This window comes from Falco naumanni, chromosome 6 (genome assembly GCF_017639655.2).
Source record: "Falco naumanni isolate bFalNau1 chromosome 6, bFalNau1.pat, whole genome shotgun sequence".
Lineage (NCBI taxonomy): Eukaryota > Metazoa > Chordata > Aves > Falconiformes > Falconidae > Falco > Falco naumanni.
In genome coordinates, this window is record NC_054059.1 from 24,576,225 (window position 1) to 24,595,000 (window position 18,776).

The window sequence follows — 18,776 nt, forward strand, 5'->3', positions numbered from 1 at the left end:
ATTATTTTTTTAACTGTAACATAAGACAACATATTCCTCTGAAGACAGTGTGTTAAATATACAGTAAGACACTTGCAGAAAACAATGGGTATGATTTTGCTTCAACAAAGAATTTGATGAGGGTTGACTTGCTGCTGAGATGACAAAAATACATTTCCACTAGTGGATCTAGTGTCTTGCAGATACGTTCTTGAAATGAAGACTCGATTGGGCCTTCTGCTGCATCCCTCAACAGCTTTCCCTAATGCCTCCCAGTAAACACCAACCAATGTGCCCTTCCACCCCTGCTAATGACAAGCACATTGTGCAAACTCTGCAAATGTCTCCTTAACACACTCAGAAAACTGAACTGCAGAAGACTAGTCAACACACTCATGCTGGAGAAGACATGAATAAATGAACAAACTGCCCAACAGTAAGTTTCATTCAGCTGTCCGAACAGAGCTGCCTGTTGGTTTCGATCTTCTAGGCTATCCAAGACAATGCTTGGGACTAAGCAGGTACGACACAGGCCCAACGAGACCTGTTTGGTGAGGCAGCATGAAGCTAAAAACTATTTTCTGAAGGGAGTTCAAATGGCGCTAGATACTACGATTAGCAAATGAAGGCGTTTCCTTTTGGATGAGCCGCATCGTGCTCCAGGCACCATGGACTGTATTGGCTAAATCACTACTCACTAGAAGGGAAGCTCAGTCACCAAACATGGCTGTGTTCTCCTCTGTACAGAGACCTAAGGGTAGGTGTTTTAATCTCAAACTGAACTTGGCACTTGGTCATAAAATTTCCATGAAGGAAGACCTAAGATGATTTTTATTTAAATAATCTTATGCTTTCCCCATATTTTGTGTAATTCAAGCAAACCATCATTGGCATCTAATGCAGCCTGCTGCTCAGCCACTAGGCTGTCAAGATCTGTGTCAGTATTTAGTTACTCTCAAATACTTCAAGTAAACTTTCAGGATCTGTTCTTTTTTGAACCTAAATATATACAAATCTCTGTGTCTTATATCAGCATCACATCTCTCATCTACCTCCTATATGTCAATTATGCTCAGCAGTGATTGAGTTTACTCACAGCCCAGATTTGAGATTACAATCCTTTGCATTTCACAGTGTTGAGCTGTATTTATTTGCTGTCTCAATTACTTAATCTACAGGAATTTTTCTGAAAGGATTTCAAAGATCTGATTGGAAGCAAGGACGTTGCATTTTTCAGATGAGAACGGGATGTCAGTTTGGAAACTGATAGTGTATCATTTGCAAACAGCAGTTCTGCAAATAGAATGTATCCTTCTGCTATGACAGCCCTGACACGCCCTGAGAATCCTGCACTGACAGTATTCATACATATCACACATTTCTTAAGAGAGGCATTTAGGGAAAAGAGGCATAATGTTACTGCAAATCAACACTGAAATGCAAAATGTCATTATGTTTCCATTACCCCTACCTCTTTGGTAATTCATGTATACTCCAAACAGATGTGTGATTCAGTTTTGGTGAGTTTTTTTGGTTTGTTTGTTGGTTGTTTTTTTTTTAAAAAAAAGCCACAACTGTATGAAGATAGATGCTTTTGAAAAGCATCAGTAATGTTTTCCACTGGCATTATAAGTGTACATTAGATTCCACAAAAATTCTCACAGAGCTATGAAAAAAATCTAAGTACTTCTTATACAGCTGTCTAGAAACTCACCATAGGATTAAACAACTAATGCTTTCCCCTTGGATTGATTCTTGACATGTAACTACAAACCAGAAGTTAAAATAGATAAATAAGTAAAAAGGTATGCACTGTAAACTGTCCAATTCTTAGGATATGTTGGAATCATGTAAACAAAAGCAGTAACACCAAGACTGTTGCCTTCAATTTAATTTCAATGACTACTTCAAAAGCTGCTCACCTGGAATGATTGCAATTTATAAAGTCCTATTAAGGTCTGATCACTTATACCAGTGTATTGAAAAGGTGGTTTATTCATAACAGACATGCAGGAGAGCCAAAGTAATAACTACTCATATAAGTAATTTGTAAAATATTTGCTTTCAAACTGAATTTTTCTCCTCAATAATTTGCATGCCATTCTTAGGGCAAATCAAGTCCACTTTCTTTTGTGACAGTTATTTTTTTGTCAATTTTTACCTCTTCTGCTTATAACACAAGTTTCTGTTCTTACTCAGTCTGTGAGACCCAACTGCAGTGACTGCAATTACGCTTGTACAGCTAGCAAAAAAAAAAAAAAAATCAGAGAACATCCAGGTGCTGCCAAGAAAAACAAAAAATTTTAGTATTGGTCTGAATATGTGTAACTAGTCCTGTAGACAGGTCTGGATTTTGGCCATGTTTAGGCAAGATACAGAAATTAACATATTGCATTGATACTCAAAGGACCCCTGTCAGAATTACAAATACCATGAAGCAGAAATGGCTGTAAAACACAGACATCCCCCAAATAAATGTAAAATGGGATACAATTCAGGGAACAGAGGACAGCAGCAGTACTACATCCAGAATTTTACATTCCTCAACTGTTTAAATGGTTTAATGTAAATACGTTCCAGCAATTTCCATGAATACAGGAGCACTCTATATTTAGTCAGAGATCACAGGAAACTTCCACAACCATACTTAAGGCATGAAGTGGTTTTGCAAACCACTTTGGAAACGGATCACCATTCTTAAGGGAAGTCAGCACAGAACTGTGATGCTGGCCCTAGTCCTACACAAAGAGCCTGGGCAATAATCTCATCTTGGGTGAAACACACGTGCTCATGCAAGGCTCCACCAGCACTTTCAAAGCTGGCAGAACGCACCCTGCAGAAGAAATCTAAGCTGTGGATCCCAGCCGGCAGCAGGGAAGGGGGAAGTGCCAGAAAGTGGGAGAAGCAGGAGAGAGTGAGAAAATGTACAGCCTTGCCATAGCACTGGCAAGGTCAGCAACTAGCAATGTTATGAACAGTTTTCAAAAAGAAAGCCTGAGATTAGAAGTAGACATTTTTGATATGTGGGGGAAAGCATTTGGCTGCACTGTTGGTCTGGGCCCCATGCTGTTTTAATCCATGTAACAAATTATATGTGAAGTAGAGCAAAGTCAACTCAGCTTCCAAAATGGGACAATTTTCAGAACCAGTGCTCAGCAAAATACAACATAACTATGTGCTTATAAATGAGAAAACTTATGGTTTTTTTTTTTTTTTAATTTTTATTTTTTTTTTACAAAATTACTTTACACAGTCAATCTCTGTTCTAAGGAAGAAATGAAAGACAAGAATGTGGAATTTACCAATGCCAATAAAAATGGGCTTAACCCATCAGCAACACATTTTGCAGATTTTGTAAACCCATGTTTTAAAGGTAAAGGCATTCAATTGAAATTAACTCATTATTTCTAATTATCTAGTTATCAACACCACACTGAAGAAAATACTTTTAAAATGCAGGCTCCGTATGAAAGACAAACTGTCAGAGTTTAACCAAAGATGAAAAAACTGCTTTTTTTCATGCTTAAAAAAAGAAACTATCCTGGAGCATAGAAATTTCTCTGTGGGTGGTGGGCTACCTGCATGAAGCATAACACTGCTGTGTAGAACTGCAGTTCTACATCACAGGAAAGTAAAAAACTAGTAATTCAATGAGTACCTCAGACATGTAATAATTATTCTGAAAGTATATCCTATAGCTAAAGGTAGGCAATTCATATACAATAGGTAAGCTATTAATTTATAATTGGTACCTTCAAACTACCAATTACTAAATAAATTGTACCATTGTTCTTTGTCCCAGAGATTCATAATTCCTTTCAGCCCATCTCCTCCCCATTCACAGACATTCAGCAGAACTGTAGCAGGAGGAATCATTGTGCATTTACAGGCATAGTGTTACTTATTTTAGTTATAATAGTCCCCTAGCTGGTTGGTGGAAAAGGAGAATACACATTACCAGATGACAAGTAAGGCCACCATTACGTTTTAAAGAATGCTGGTCATCCACAGGTTTATTTTAAGAATTACTGTTCTTTATCAAGCTGAAAAAATACTTTTAACTTCTTTTGCATTACCTCTGCTGCATTCAGGCTTGCATTATACCAGAATGATAATTCAGATTTGGGATACTAGACAATTTGATGTATTAGTGGCGTTAGACAAATATAATGCTTGCATTGTTCATACATTCCCCTCTGACTCACTGCAAGATTATAAATACCCACTGTAAGGGGAGCTCCACCCTGGCTAGGTTTAATCTAATACTTTCTGCTGTTGCAGGCCCTTCTACCTTTAACATGAAACCAAGCCATTAAGGCTTGATTCCATACTCTAAAGATGTTTTTTGTTTTGGGGTTTTTTTTTTCACATTTAAGATGATTCACAAAACTGGCTTTACAGAGTTTCCTGTAATCTCAAGGCAAAAGGTGTTCTGTAAATGTACTTTGTTTCAAATGTAAGAAACATTAACCACCCACTTCCTGCGCTGTTCCCTAAAAGGTTTACAAGTACTGCAGGGCTAGCCCCACTCTGCCAAAAGGCTGCGCTTCTTGCCAAGGAGGGACTCAGTTAACGCTAAATGACTGTACTCTTCACGTTAAATAATACTTGGAAGCTGAAACACGCCAAGGCTTTATAGATCCCTTTTGAAAATATCTGACAGAGTCACAAGTCAATTTATTACAGGAGGCCCCGCAGAAAATTCCCAGGGCCCGGCTCTGCTCAGCTTCCAGGGCTGCGTGCTGCAAGGGGAGGGCAGGGCGGGTGCCAAGGGCTGCCCCCGCCCCAGAACGGACAAGCGGGTCAGCAGCACACAGCCGTGCCTCACGGTAAGCCTCGGAGCAACACAGCGTGTGATGTTCTTTCCCAACTTTTGCATTTATGACAGGTAAATACGGCTGGAAAGGTAACCGTTTCAGCAAAATTAATGCGAATTAAATAAATGTCTATCGCTGCCAATACTAGGTTTTATTACCGATACAATCCCACTCAGAACAGTGGCAAGACACTATAGAGAAACAGCCGGGCGTTTCAGCTGGCGCAGGGGTGCCTGAATTAAAAACCAAGACATGAAATAGCGCTCACAAGTCTCTGCAGGAACTTGAACCCAGTCAATTTTCAGTAAACCCAGGGTTTGGGTCCCGCTTTGCTCGTACATCCCCCACCGTGTCTCAGAACTGAACAGAAAGTGCTACATACACCCCCGCCGCTCCTCCCGCCAACTGAGTATGCTTTTAAGCAGGATACTAAGAAAGCGGCAAAACCCTTCGAGGGACGATTAAGCCGTAGACACAATGCCCGTAGGTTAACCAGAACATCCACCTCCAACCGCAAAACCGGGGGCACCGGCCAGACCCCGCCCGCCCCCCGCGCTGGAGAAGCCGGGCCAGGGCGCGCCGGGGCGCCGCCACCCGCCGGGGCCGGCCGCGGGGCCGAGCGGGCAGCGGGACCGGGGACTGCCGAGCCCAGCCCCGGCCCGCCGAGCTGCGGGCAGCCCCAGGCCACGCCGCCTCCCGGAGGAGCCCCGCGAGCAGCGGAGTGGGGGGCGCCCGGGGCCGCTCGAGCAGAGCCACCGCCGCGGGTCCAGCCCCCGTCCCCCGGCCGCAGACAAAGGGCTGAGCCTCCACCGCCACCCAAAGTGCCTCCCACCCAGGTACCCTCCTCCTCTGCCCTCCCTCCGCCCCGCCGCCGGGCCGCCGAGCCGCCGCCGGCGCGGCAGCCCCCGCCCGGCTACTCACAGGATGGTGGTCTGGGGGGACACGGCGGGGACGCTCTCCAGCATCAGATGCATGCAGCGCACCGTGCTGCGGAAGCACAGGCAGCGGCTGGGGCACCACACGCTCCCGCGCTGCTGCGGCGGCGGCTGCGCGGCGGCGAGCCCCCCGCTGCGGAGCAGCAGCAGGAGCAGGAGGCAGAGGCCGGGGGCAGCCGCCGGTCCGCGCCGGGCCATGCTGCGGGGCGCGGGCAGGAGGAGGAGGAGGAGGAGCAGGAGCAGGAGGAGAGGGGCTCCGGGAGTTCCGCGTCGCGCCCGCTCCGCTCCCCGGCCGCGGCTGCCGCTCTGCTCGGCGGCGGGGCGCTCCCGTCCCCCCGCGCAGGCTGGAGGAGGGGACGGCGGTGGGACCGCCCCGGCCGGCGGCGGGCTGGGGGCCGCCCCGCAGCGGGGGCTCCGCGCCGCCCTGCGCACGTACCGCGGGGCAGCGCCGCGCATCGGGGCCAGGGGTGCCACCGCCCCTGGGCCGCCGCTCCCCGCCCCAGCTCTCGCCTCCATCCCCTGAAGGGGGGACTGAAGGCACCCCCTGAGGCGGACGGCTGCGTACACCTCCGGAGGGGAGAGGATGCAGGCAAAATGAAGGGAAGCGAGAGCAGTGGAGAAGGGAAAAGAAAGGGGGAGGGGGGGGGGGGGGGGGGGGAAGGAGCGGAAGGGAGAACAGAAAGCACAGAGAAGAGATGGGGGGGGGGGGGGGGGAAGACAAGGGAAGGAGAAACCCTTACGGGAAGAAGCAAGTTCAGCAAACCACCTCCCGTTTCTGCCCTGCTCTGAAAGACTCACATTCATTCACAACCCTTGGACTGCCCCCTCGCAGTGCTGCAACTTTGACTGCCTACCCAGGAACATCTGTGGGATTTGCCCTGCATTACCTTCAGCTGATGAGTTTGAGTAGGTGCGTACTGGTAAGGAGGTGTAAGAGGACCACCAGAATGCAACTGTACTCACAAGAACAACGGTTGCAGTCTTAGCTCCCATGATCTCAATGCTTTCTCAGAACAACTTCTGTCTGAGAACCAGACGTGTTGAGATGTCTCATGTTGTCCCAAATATGGTGCTGTTCTTATGTGATGTCAAGTCCAAAGCAGGTAATTACCTTTTCTCCAGCCCTCTACGTGCCTTGACTATTCCAGGTGAAAACACTGGAGTGTCATTTCTGTGATGACAACAGTGATCACAACTCACCTGTTAAGTGTAACAACAACATATTCTCTTACAAACGATGAGTGTCAGCACCCCCAGTTCTGCCCCAGAAATAAACCTTGGCACTTCTGCAGGGTTGGCTGTATGCCTTTTTCTTCAAGGAACAACATAAAGACCATTCTTGCCTAAAACTTAACTATAGTAACTCTTATTCCGAATGTCACTGTGAAATCTTGGTTTTAGCAGAAGTCAGGGAAAGACTTTAATTTTTACTTTTTTTTAACACAAGTCCAACACCTCAGGTAGGAAATCAGAGCCTGGAAGTGTGCTACAAGTGCTGGAAATCACTGATAGGACCAAAATCAAAATATGCAGAGATGGATCATTACCTGTAACTTTTTTTTTCTGCAGAAGTACAATTTAACTGTTTTTCCTGAGTCACTATCTCTTGCTTCTCTAAAGCAAGATGAGTGCTTAGCTTATATCTTAAAAAGAGTTAGCTAATGGAAGGGTGGAAGTGTTTTTCTTGTTCTAAGGAATCCTGAATCCTTTGAAACATCCTTCGAAGCATCCTTCAACTTCCCATTGAGCTGGAAGCTGGCTAACTGGGAGCCTGCAGGCTCAACCTTCGTCTGGAGATAGGGCAGGCTTACTGATGTGCCATCGTTAGTATGATAACTGAGTTTCTAGGGTAGGTAGAGACTCCCACAAGACTTACTATTTAGATACACTTCTAAACCGAGTAAATTTCTAAATACTTTTTCAAAGCTTCGAGTGCTATTTCAACAGTAAATGTATCAGAAATTCGTATACATGCACATCAGCTGTTTTACCATTGACGATACCAATCTGAAGTAGAAGAAAGTTTACAGAAGCAGCAGGTTAAAATGTTCATCACCTCAGTGTCAATTCAGCAGACAGCTGCTATGTGTATTACCCCCTCTGCATTTGTAACCAGTGTTGGGATATATGCATGTCTTAATCTAAAAATTAAATTTCTTTCCTGGTCCACAAGAACCTCAGGTACTTTTGGCCTACAAAGTGCAAGTGTTGGCACAAGTTTTTGTTCCAGGAATGCCACTGACATTAGAGCATCTTGGCGGTTGTAAATCTGTCATCCTGCAGCACCCATATTAAAAGCAGCAGAACATCTGAGGCTAGATAATTATAAATGATAATACAGAAATATCACTAAAATGGGATATCATAGCATTTAGGAAAATATAATTACGATTTATTTTGTCATATTTTGGTGCTTTATGATGATTATTTTAAAAAATAAAGTACATAGTCAAAATTGATTATGTTTTCTATAGGAAATTATAATTGTTCTGAAAGGTTTTTATTATTTGGAGACTTGCTAGACTATTTTACTATACAATTAAAAGTATCTGTGTTATACATATGTAACTCTGACAGTGACATTAAAAGTGCTTAGACATTTTCACTCTAATTAGGCAATTTAGCCTTAATATGCTATATAGCATTCTTGCCATTTACCTTGTTACATGTAACCTCCAGGCTCTTGGTTAATACATTATTAATGCCTCATAAATCATTTCAGTTAGACTTTTGTCATGCCCTGTGGAGTCTGGTAGAGTATGAGGTGTTAGGTTTATGGTTGGACTCAATGATCTTAAAGGTCTTTTCCAACCTATATGATTATATGACTCTATGATTTTAATATTCATTGCATGCTATTCTAAATTGGTGACAGGGAAGGTTTCTGAAAAATAAGACTTCCAAATGGTTTTGATACATCTTTCTATTCTTAGCCAGTTTTCATAGAAGAAATTTTATAAAAAGTGTAGTCATTACTGTTTACCCTGCATATAAATATTCATGGAAAAATTGTGTTCTGTTTCCAGTTTGTCTAGTTGAGGAGTGGACCTAACAAAAAAATACGATATTTATGCTGGAAATTAGATAACTTGCTTTCTGAATGCTAGGAGAAGTGCTTTATAGTTAGGTATAGTGTAAATCTCCATTTGCTTTTAAGTGTCCTACTTACCTCTCAGATTTTTGTCAAATACTGCCACTTGCTGGTTTTATTCCATACCAGTAATTTAGTTTTACAGCTTTTGCTTTGCTGAAGTGCTAAAAAAAAAAAAAAAAACCCACACTTTTTAAAAGGTTAAATAGTTAATACATTTATCTTTTTTTTGCTAAAAATTCAGACAAAAGAAATATAAGCTCAAATCCTCTTCAGTTTAGTTTATACTGCCATGTTAACATTCTATCTCTAGATATAAATTCAGGCATTTAAGACATTTCAATATGTCTTCAGATACCTGACAATGGAAATGCTTTGCACTGACTTTTGCAGACACAGAATCATGACCTGGTTTATTATTTAGGCTCATTTTGGCTAACAATAACAGTAACAGTTAAAAGAAACAGATTATCAAAATAACTGATGAAAAAGCACCGTAGAAACTTATATTTAAGTTTTTTTATTAAAATACACTAGCACTGGACTCTGAAGCCTAAGCACATCTGATCTTTAAATTTTTAAAGGCAGAAGCAAAAGTCAGACTGGTTTTGAAAGCATATTATCTTGCTTTTTATTTCTATTAAACATGCAAAGTGAATGTCATGGGGTAGCTAAATGGCATGTCTGCAAGTGTGCTAAACTCAGGGTACCAGCCAAAACAGTTATTTAAATTCATAAATGCTTGTTCATAAGCTTTTCTCAACTATCCAGGAAAGCTTATGCTATACTCAGATACATACTTCTTGAAATATCTCATGCTTCTTCATAGTCAGATCAGAGGCAATATAACTGCTCTGACTGTGGGTATTCAAGAGTTTATGTTACCTGCTAGCCCAGCAAAGACTGAGGATGTTGCATCCACAGAAGCCAGACTCACATATCCTTCTTCCTCTCAGTTGGAGAAGTGATATTGTTGGTATCTTTAAAAGCTGCCATCCTTCTTTCCTGAATATAATATGAATTTCGAGGTAAAATTATTCCTTCACTGGTTACATTATGAAAATAATCCTTCCAAGTTCAAACAAGACTGTGCCTAGCACTGGAATGTGCTAGGGTATCTTCATTTGCCTCATATTTTGCAGGTCATCTGAACATGTGTTGTTATTTTCTTTATAGAGTCATAGAATGGTTTGGGTTGGAAGAGACCTTAAAGATCATCCAGTTCCAAGCACCCTGCCATGGGCAGGGACACCTCCCACTAGACCAGGTTGCTCAAAGCCCCATCCAGCCTGGCCTTGGACACTTCCAGGGATGGGGCATCTTTATAAGAAATTCTTGGGGCACATTCTATATAAATGGGCAAAAATAGAAAAGCTTGTTTTCCAGACTATCTTTGAATCTTCACTTCAGTCAGGCTACAGGTGCTAGTGTATGTGTCCAAGGAAAGATGGTTAGCGTATCTTAAATCAGGCAGTAGAACTTATATTTTCCAGGCATTTCTGTTCTTTGAGGTAATGTGTTTAACGTGTCCTCCCTTTCAAAGAGGGAGTTTGTTAGGTGTAGCTATAGGAAATGGACATTACTAGCCCATTACCTGATATTTAGAAAAACAGATAAGCTTTCTATTTTTACTAACTGTGCAATGTGGACCTAATAAAAATAATATTAAGCCCTGCTTTGGCAAGGTGCTTAAAACATAGGGAAACATAGGCCCTTATTAAACAGCCAGCCAACATACCTAGTGGAAGGAAACATTGGCCTGTAATGATAAAGAAAAATTAAAAAAAACTCCCCTTAAGAGACTTTCCCAAAGGAAAATGTGCTCAAACCAATGAGCTCCTGGTTTCCCACAGAGTAATATACCTTAATATCAGCATAATGGGAAATCGGGTGTTATTAGTTTAATCCCTTGTCTACACTGAGGAAATATGTCACCCAGAAGAGATTACAGGCTATTATTGGTACTACAGCTGTGTCTGGAAGCCTCAGCCAGGATCAGAGCCACCCAGCCACATGTTTTATAGGCATAAATAAAAAACAGTGCCTTTTCTGAAGACAGGCAGATGCAGTAGGATCGTGCCCATTTCCCAGATGTGTACTGTCAAGATCCTGGGCACCCTGAGCCCAGAGGCCTGGCTGATGGGGTGCGGGGCCATCCTGGGAAGAGCAGAGCCTGGCTCCTGAGGAGTGGGAGCTGATGTGGGGAAAGCCAGGGCCCCCTGCGAGGGCAAGGAGACCCACTTTTAAGCTTACTGCCATTTCCAGCCTGGCCTCACCTCAGCCCCATCCCCGTGGCCCTGCCCAGCCATCCCAGGACTGTGTCTGATCCCAGTTCCTGCAGTGGGCCTGCTCCTGATCCCAACCCACAGGTCAAAATCCTGGCCGAGTCTTGGCTTATCCCAGTCCCCAGGGAGGTGTCTAATGCCCAGGGCTGGGGCTGCCCGGTGCCCCCAACTGTCCTGGTCCTGATGGGGGAATGGGACAGGCTCTGGCAGCCAGGCCCTGCCCTGCCTGTCCCGGGGAGCCTCTGCTGCTCCTGGCCATGGGGATACCAAATCCTGGGAAAGTGTCCTAGAGGCAATGTTGGACAAACCCTGCTGAACTCTCCAGAGCGGTGTAAATGTTTTCTGTTCTTAATTTTAAAAGAATAAGCATCATCAGGAGAAACATAGCCAAAAGATCAAAGGAAGCTGCTTTCCTGCTCAGCTGGTGCATGTGAGGTCCCACCTGGAAGGACACATAGTATTCTGGGCTCTGCAGATAAAAAGGGGATGATGAGAAACTGGAAGGAGGACCACCGAGATGCCCGAGGGCCTTGAGTATATGACCTATGAGCATAGGCTGAGGGATCTGGGCTTATTTCATTTGGTGAAGTGGGGGCAAGGCTGTGATCCAACAGCAACATATGACACTTTGAAGAGAAACTACAAAAATTGATAAAGCAAAACAACTCTTTGCAGTGGCAGATGATACACATAACAAGGTGCAATGGTTGTAAATTGTGACTTGAAAACTTTAAGCTGGATAGTGCAAAAATATTTTTTACAAGGATGGTAATGTGGCACTGACATAGGCTACACAGAAATGCTGGGAATCCTCTTTCTGAGAGATTCTCAAGATTTGATCAAAGTCCTGGCTGATATGAGAAAGTGCTGACAACAGTCCTTGCCTGAGCAGAAGGCGGGTCAAGAGGCCTTCAGGCAACCCCTCCAGCCAACATCTCTGTGGTTCTGTCATCAGCTATCTTGCCTTTCATAAATGCCCATCTTGCTGTTAACAGTAATGTGGGCCTAGGTGACTAGCTTGGGCAAGATGCCTCACAAGCCTAAAAGGTGAATCATTAGCAGCTTTACCGATATGACACAATCTGGGACAGGAATGGTTTGCTCTGGTCATCATGGCTTTAGCTTCCAGTGAAATGCAACAGTGCTGGAGCAAAATCAATTTACCATAGTTTGATTAGAGTAATAGTTAAACAAATATCTTTGAAAAAACATAATTAATGTGATACTGTTAAAGTACAGAATCAGATTATTTTAAACAGAACATTCAGAAGAAAAAAATTGGTTTTTTTCACATAGATTTTTCTGTTTGAAAATAAAAACCCAGAAAGATACAGTTCCTTAAACTTTCGAGTCAAATACCAAAGTACACTAAGAAGCAGCAGGGGTGTGTGTGTGTGTTCAGCTAGGCTGGCTGAGATTTGGGCTTTTAATAGACCTCCCCCAAGTCATCCATGTTTTCCTGGCTGATGAAAGTCAACAGGACTGTTCAACTAGGGTGGGCTAGCTTAGTCCTGTTCTCTCCCTCAGGGCAGTTTTGATGTCCACTAATTGCTCCCTGGATTGCCTAACTCCTGTTTGATCTGCCTACTTTAGTCACCTTTGATGTTCCCTTGCTGTTTGTTACAGGATCTCTGGTTAGGATTAAGTAATTTTAGACAGTAAGACATTCCTGTCAGACAAATAAGACAACTAAACGTGTCCTTTGCTCCAGGTGGCCATCCCTGAGCTACAGTAGCAGTGAAATCAGGGATCTTGATTTGTAACTCAAGCTATTGTATCATGACCAAAATTTCACGTCCACCATATATGTGCTCTTTTTATTGGCCTTTGGATATTAGAATGACCTGTCCGACAGCAAAACAACCTTTCCAGATACAAGGCATAGATAAGAGTAAGCAAACCAGAGCCTGCTTAAGAAACAAATGGAGAAAAAAACCCCACCCACTACTAATCACGTAGCAATACTGGTACCTTTTGCATGCAAATCAATGTAATGTACAATTCTCTTCAGTTGCACAGACAGTAATTATATTCTCAACCATCCTTGCTGTACATCCTCCATGGTCCTCCACTAATCATTCTGTCCTACACTCATCCACAAAATGGACATTTGGTTCGTTTGGTCATCTTTGTTTTTGTTTAGCCTGTGGAAAGCAAAATTATTCCCATCCAGTTCTGACTGGAGTGATGATATCTTCAAAATATGACTGGGTTACATGACTCAAGGTTCTATTATTTATACTTATCATATCATCTGAAACTGTTAGCTGGAAGAATTTTAGAAAAATAGCAGATTTTAGATTTTTTTCTCATTGTCAGTTCTCATTCTATTCTTGCTGTGTCTTTTTTCTAACAGAGTAACAGCTGAAAAAAGCTGTCTGGAAGTAATGAGGATGAGGGAGGAAGGTGTGTTTTTTAAAACTTACTTTTTCTATATTATCAAAAAAGCAAATATTTAAAAAATCCACTGCAATTAAAATGCTCTATTAATTTGAAATGTTTTGTAATAAAAATATATTTCAATTCGAAACTTTAACACGTCTTCTCTCTCCACTGAAAAAAAGAAAATATTTTTATTGTAAATATGCACCAAATGTCTCTTACCTGACATATATGTATTGAACCAGTAGCAAAATGGCATATTATAATTTGCACAGTATTTTTTTCAATTACGTTGAAATATAATTGCATTGAAATTCAGTTAGCTAAAGTCTAATCCAGAATTTTGTGAAGAAACAGGCAAGAAAAGACGCTGTCCTCTTTAACTGGAATCTATTAGCAAACCAACAGTTGACTGGCATCTTAGTACAAGACAGTAGCCCTTAAAATAAAAAAGTAAATCTCAGTATCACTTCTAAGGTCATCATGAACAACTTGTTCAATTTTAGTTTGCAACTTTCACAGAGGCACCAGAATTAAAAGGACACAGTCATTAATTCTTCATTTCAGACTTTTTTATCTTTCATCTAAATGTTTTCCCTACTCTTTTCTTTCCAAAACACAAAGGTTTTAGGTCTTAGATTTGAAAAACAGAACAGTAGGAGGCGCTTGAGTGATTCCTAATTCCATTTTCTATTTTTAAGTCACAGTGTTTATTTTACTTGATCGTTACAGATTTGTGTTATTATAAAATATCAAGGAAGGTGAAACCCAGTAGCACAGAAGCAGGCGGCTTGCTCCATCATGTGAATGCTGGGGCCTGGAGCAAGTTAGTGGTTAAGAGTAGTCTGGAAGTCACATCTCAGAGAGGGTTCAGAAAGCCTCCTGGGTTCAAAGGCCCTAAGCAAGGGATGAGCCAGTGGCTCAGAAAGCCATTGGTTAGTTTGGAAGTAAAGGACATGCTTACAAGGAGCATCTGTACAGTCTCTTTTCTTTCTCTTCTAGCTGCTCTGAGCCTCCCCTGTTTAAAAAAGACAACTATTTTTGTTCAAAACCTGTCTTTTTGTGTGTTTAAAATCTTTTTGGTCTTCTTTGGAGAGTTTACTGTGAGAACACCTAGGAAGATCCTCTTCAAAGCCAGCTCAGGACCTTGTCACACTCATATTTAGAAGTCCTGTTCATTAAAGTCATAGTTTCTCTTCTCTTCAGTGAGATTTTGAGGGAGCGCACCTAGAAGGTTTAAACAGATCATTTAATAGATGAGTATTAATAACAACAGGTAGCATATATATTTTACTTTTCGTTTATGGATTTGTTTGTAATCAGCATTTAACTACATGTATCACATTCCTTAGGAAATAGTGGGTGAATTCAAATTGCAGTTTGAAAAGTCAAGGTTTAGCCAGGTTTTTCAGACTGGAGTGTGTTAAGAACAGTAACTTTCCAGGGTGCTGAGCACCTTTGTTCAGACAGCTTCTGAACATGTGTAGACAAGATGCACCATGGGATGGTTTGCATGATAAGATCATGTCATGTGCAATGCTAGCAGCCTAACCTGAATCAGCATGTCCAATTAGAGGAGCAACCTTTGCCATGAATATTGCTATTGCTTCTTGCTTCTTTCCTCACCTACTTTGGAAAAGATTCCCTTTTTATCCCAGTCTGTTCAAAATGGTTTATGATCACACACAGTTATGTAAGTTGCGACTACACAAACTTTGCAGTTCAGCTGATCATGCAATATCTGTTTTTAGACGTAAAACAATTTTGCTCTTAGTTTTAAGTATTTTGCATTGGCTGTCCTACAGTAAATGAAATTGCTTAAAAAGGTCACTCCTTTCTCTCTCCTGGAATTAATTACTCTTCCAGACAGTGTATTCCAGACCTGCCTCTTTGGATGGAAACTGAGCTTAAGTTATTTTCAGAAATTGTCCTCACATGTTTTCTGATAACCATAGATGGTGTAAATGAGAAAGAGTGGAATAACTGGAAGCAAACTTCAAAAGATTAAAAACTTTTTTTTTTTTTTTTTTTTTTTGAGAAAGTAGCATATGACTAAAGGAGGTGAAAATAAGAAAAATTGACACCTGACAGAACTAAGTTTCTCTTGAACACACTTTAATGAGTTAAATTTGGTGCTATTACTGTTGACATGCTAGTTTCTTTGGTGGAGCAGCAAACCTGAATTTTACTGTGAACTTTTCTTTTTGCCATTTACTGTAAGTGTAAGTAAAATATGAGCTAAAAGATAAAATTCTTTCTTGGTCCAAGAGACATATCACAGAAAGGCTCTTCTGATCTATCTTTTCTTGGGGAACATGGAGTTTTAGGGTATCAGCATTTTTAATCAGGGGAGATTAATTCTAAAAATGTGTCTGTGTATGTAGACATATGAGGTGAACAGGTATCGTGTCATATGTAGTCAGAAAAGCTGAAATGACAGTTTTAGCAATAAGGGTTAGATATTACTCATATCAGAGTGGAGACCTTGCTTCTACCTAGGATTAAACATATCTGTTGGTGGAGGTGTTAACATTGATATGATTAAATATGAATGTGTCTCACACATCTTGGGCAGCCATCTGGGCAGAGCATGAGGGCTCTGGGGCATGGCCAGGGATTTTGTGAGGCAGCAGACTTCACAATTTAAGATTATACGCACGCATGCACACACTAGTCTTTTCTATTAATATTACAAGAAAAAATCAAATGTAAAGTTCCATGCTCCTGGAGAATAAACCTCTTTAGGAACGATGTCTCAGGCAAGGACAACATGATCCATACAGAGAAAGAATTAAATGTGTGAAAATCTCAAAACCTGTTTTCATTTTGTTACATCTCCTTAATGTGTAAATCTAGTAATAACTTGCACACTTCTGTTCTCTGTTTATAAAAGCGATGATCAGTGAAGAATGGAATAGAAGCAATTCCATATGTTACGAGGGTCAATGAATAGCTCATTTTTTGTAACTGTGTTATTTAGTAACAGTACACTGCTCAGATCCTATTTAATGTAACATGTTGACTTATATTAATTCAAGTAACAAAACCATTTAAAAATAACCACAGCCAGCTCATGATCACCACAAAAATGGAAAAAACATGCAGCTACTGGTACTGTTCCTATTATAAGTAATCACTGCATATAAATTGGTGCCACATTTTCATAACAAATAACCACAGAAAGGACCTAAATGAAGAGTGTTCTCTGAAGTATAATTTGAAGCAGTTAGTGCCGCGGTCACCCCAGCGACCTCTCTGCTGCAGCTGCTCATGTCCCTGAGGCTGCTGCAGATATCACTGCCCCTGTGACCACTGCCAGTGCCTGCAGCCCCAGAGCTACTGGTGAGGCACAGCAGGACAAGCATCACCAGAGGAGCCAGGAGCAAGGGACATCCTCATGTGAGGCTATAAGATCTGACAAAGAAGATAACCTGGCCGAAGGCTCTGTACTTTAGCAGGATGCTCGCTCTTTAAGTGTCAAATGAAAATTGGGCACTTGAGCAAAATTACAGGTGCCCACAAATATAGGTCATACAACACACAGGGTGTTTCAGGGCTGGAGAAACTTGGTCACTAACTCCAACAGTATAGTTGAATGCTCCTCAGACGTGCTGAAGTGTGTGCAGCCCTAATGTTTGGTGTGCAGTAAGAGACAGAATTTTGTTTTTTTTCAGTGAGGCATTATTTGACTTTTCAGTGTTAAGAATTTCTTATTTTCAAATCATAAAAGCAGGACATGTCTGAAGCTAATTTAAGATTAAAGCTTCTCTCACTGACAGCTTAAATTATGGAGCAAAATGAGCAAAGCTTTCAGACAGGGCAAAGCCTAGAGCCTAATGCAAAAACAGGAATAAGCATAAGTGCTAATACGTGAATCTCAGAAAACCAAAATAGCTTCTGAGCAACCTCCATAGGGCATGCCTGCATCCTCCAGTTCCACCATATCGTGCAGCCTTTTTCTTCTTGGAATAGTTGTGATATCACAGTACAAGTGTTCCTATCTTTTTTGTTACTTTCTCCATTACATTTGCGGTTTCGGATCATCTAAATGTTTTTGCTTTTTACTGACCCTGTGTACTTGTTCTGCAGCTTTTTATTCTTCTGTCTTGATCCCTTCCACAGACAGTTTGGCTGATTGTGCTCTTTGGAAGCATTTGTGAGAGGAGTGATTTTCAATGTACAGTCAGGGAACCCCAGAGAATCCACAAATTATTCCTAACAGTGCATGAGAGGTAGTTAAGAAAATCAAGTTGCCTGCCAGCATGGTTAAATATTCTTTTTAGAGATCATTACCTCCATTGAAAAAAGCATCTGCAATGTAAACTCTTACTCTAGATTTAGATCTGGTTTTCTCCACAAAAAAGTGTTAAATGAGTAATGGATTGCACAATGCCCCGCTCCATATCATCCCTCTCATTATGAGAGAAGTAAAACTTCTATATATAGTAGTGACAAGACAGAGTTCTAAGTTATTTGTGAATACAGTTTCTGCCATCGTTTTTCTCTTTTTGGTACTACTGAGGCAAATAATCATGTTACTGATTTTAATTAAAAAAAACCCAGAAATGATCAAAGATGGGAAGATTGATCAGCACAGAATTGATATATTGTACATAAAGAACTTGATGATGTGATGGACTAAATAGAAAAGGCAAGGTTAGAGATTATTTAGAGATAATAGAATTTTTTTTGCTATATTCCAAAACTTGATCGAAATGTAACAGATGATAACATATCTAAAAGGCATCAGCAAATGGGCAAGAAAAAGAAAAAGGTAACATGAGGATGTAATGACATGCAAAATATTTCCAGGCAATAGCAACAGAGATATCTCATGTGATTTATGAAGGCATTGCTTGAGATACTGGGCACAGTAGGCTCAAGAAGGATTAAGTCAAAGAAAATTCAAGAAGGATTATGTCCACAGGCACAGAGATGGGAAAATAGTCTTCTGAGACTAGAAGAATTGGCTCATACCCTTTGGCAAAAGGACTTCTCAGAAGAAATACTAACATTGGCAGGAAACAGAAGTGGACAGTGGGCATTAACTGCATCAACTACCACTGATCAGCTGACTACTAATGTAGAGAACATGATGCTTTTGTGTACTCTGCATCACACTAGTCCACTGGTGTATTGAATCAGATCTAGTTAGATGTACCTGTTTTCTGACTGCAGTGATCCATTTTAATAAAGATGAGGTGACAAAATTATAGGCTTATATTTACAACCAAATATATTCTTTATATTTTATATACAGTGATTTTCCTACTTAGCAGGATTGACC

At 41.4% G+C, this 18,776-nt stretch overlaps 1 protein-coding gene across 2 annotated transcripts in view; it reads right to left on the reverse strand.

Annotated features, from left to right (window-relative positions):
- PXDN (peroxidasin) overlaps window positions 1–6,284 on the reverse strand; it is a 90,437-nt gene extending 84,153 nt beyond the window's left edge. For both annotated transcript variants that reach the window (XM_040598315.1, XM_040598314.1), the window contains exon 1: window positions 5,718–6,284. In XM_040598315.1, the coding sequence (XP_040454249.1) occupies window positions 5,718–6,247 (530 nt within the window). In that variant the 5' untranslated portion in view covers window positions 6,248–6,284. The remainder of the gene's footprint in view (window positions 1–5,717) is intronic.
- Window positions 6,285–18,776: the final 12,492 nt, after the last annotated feature.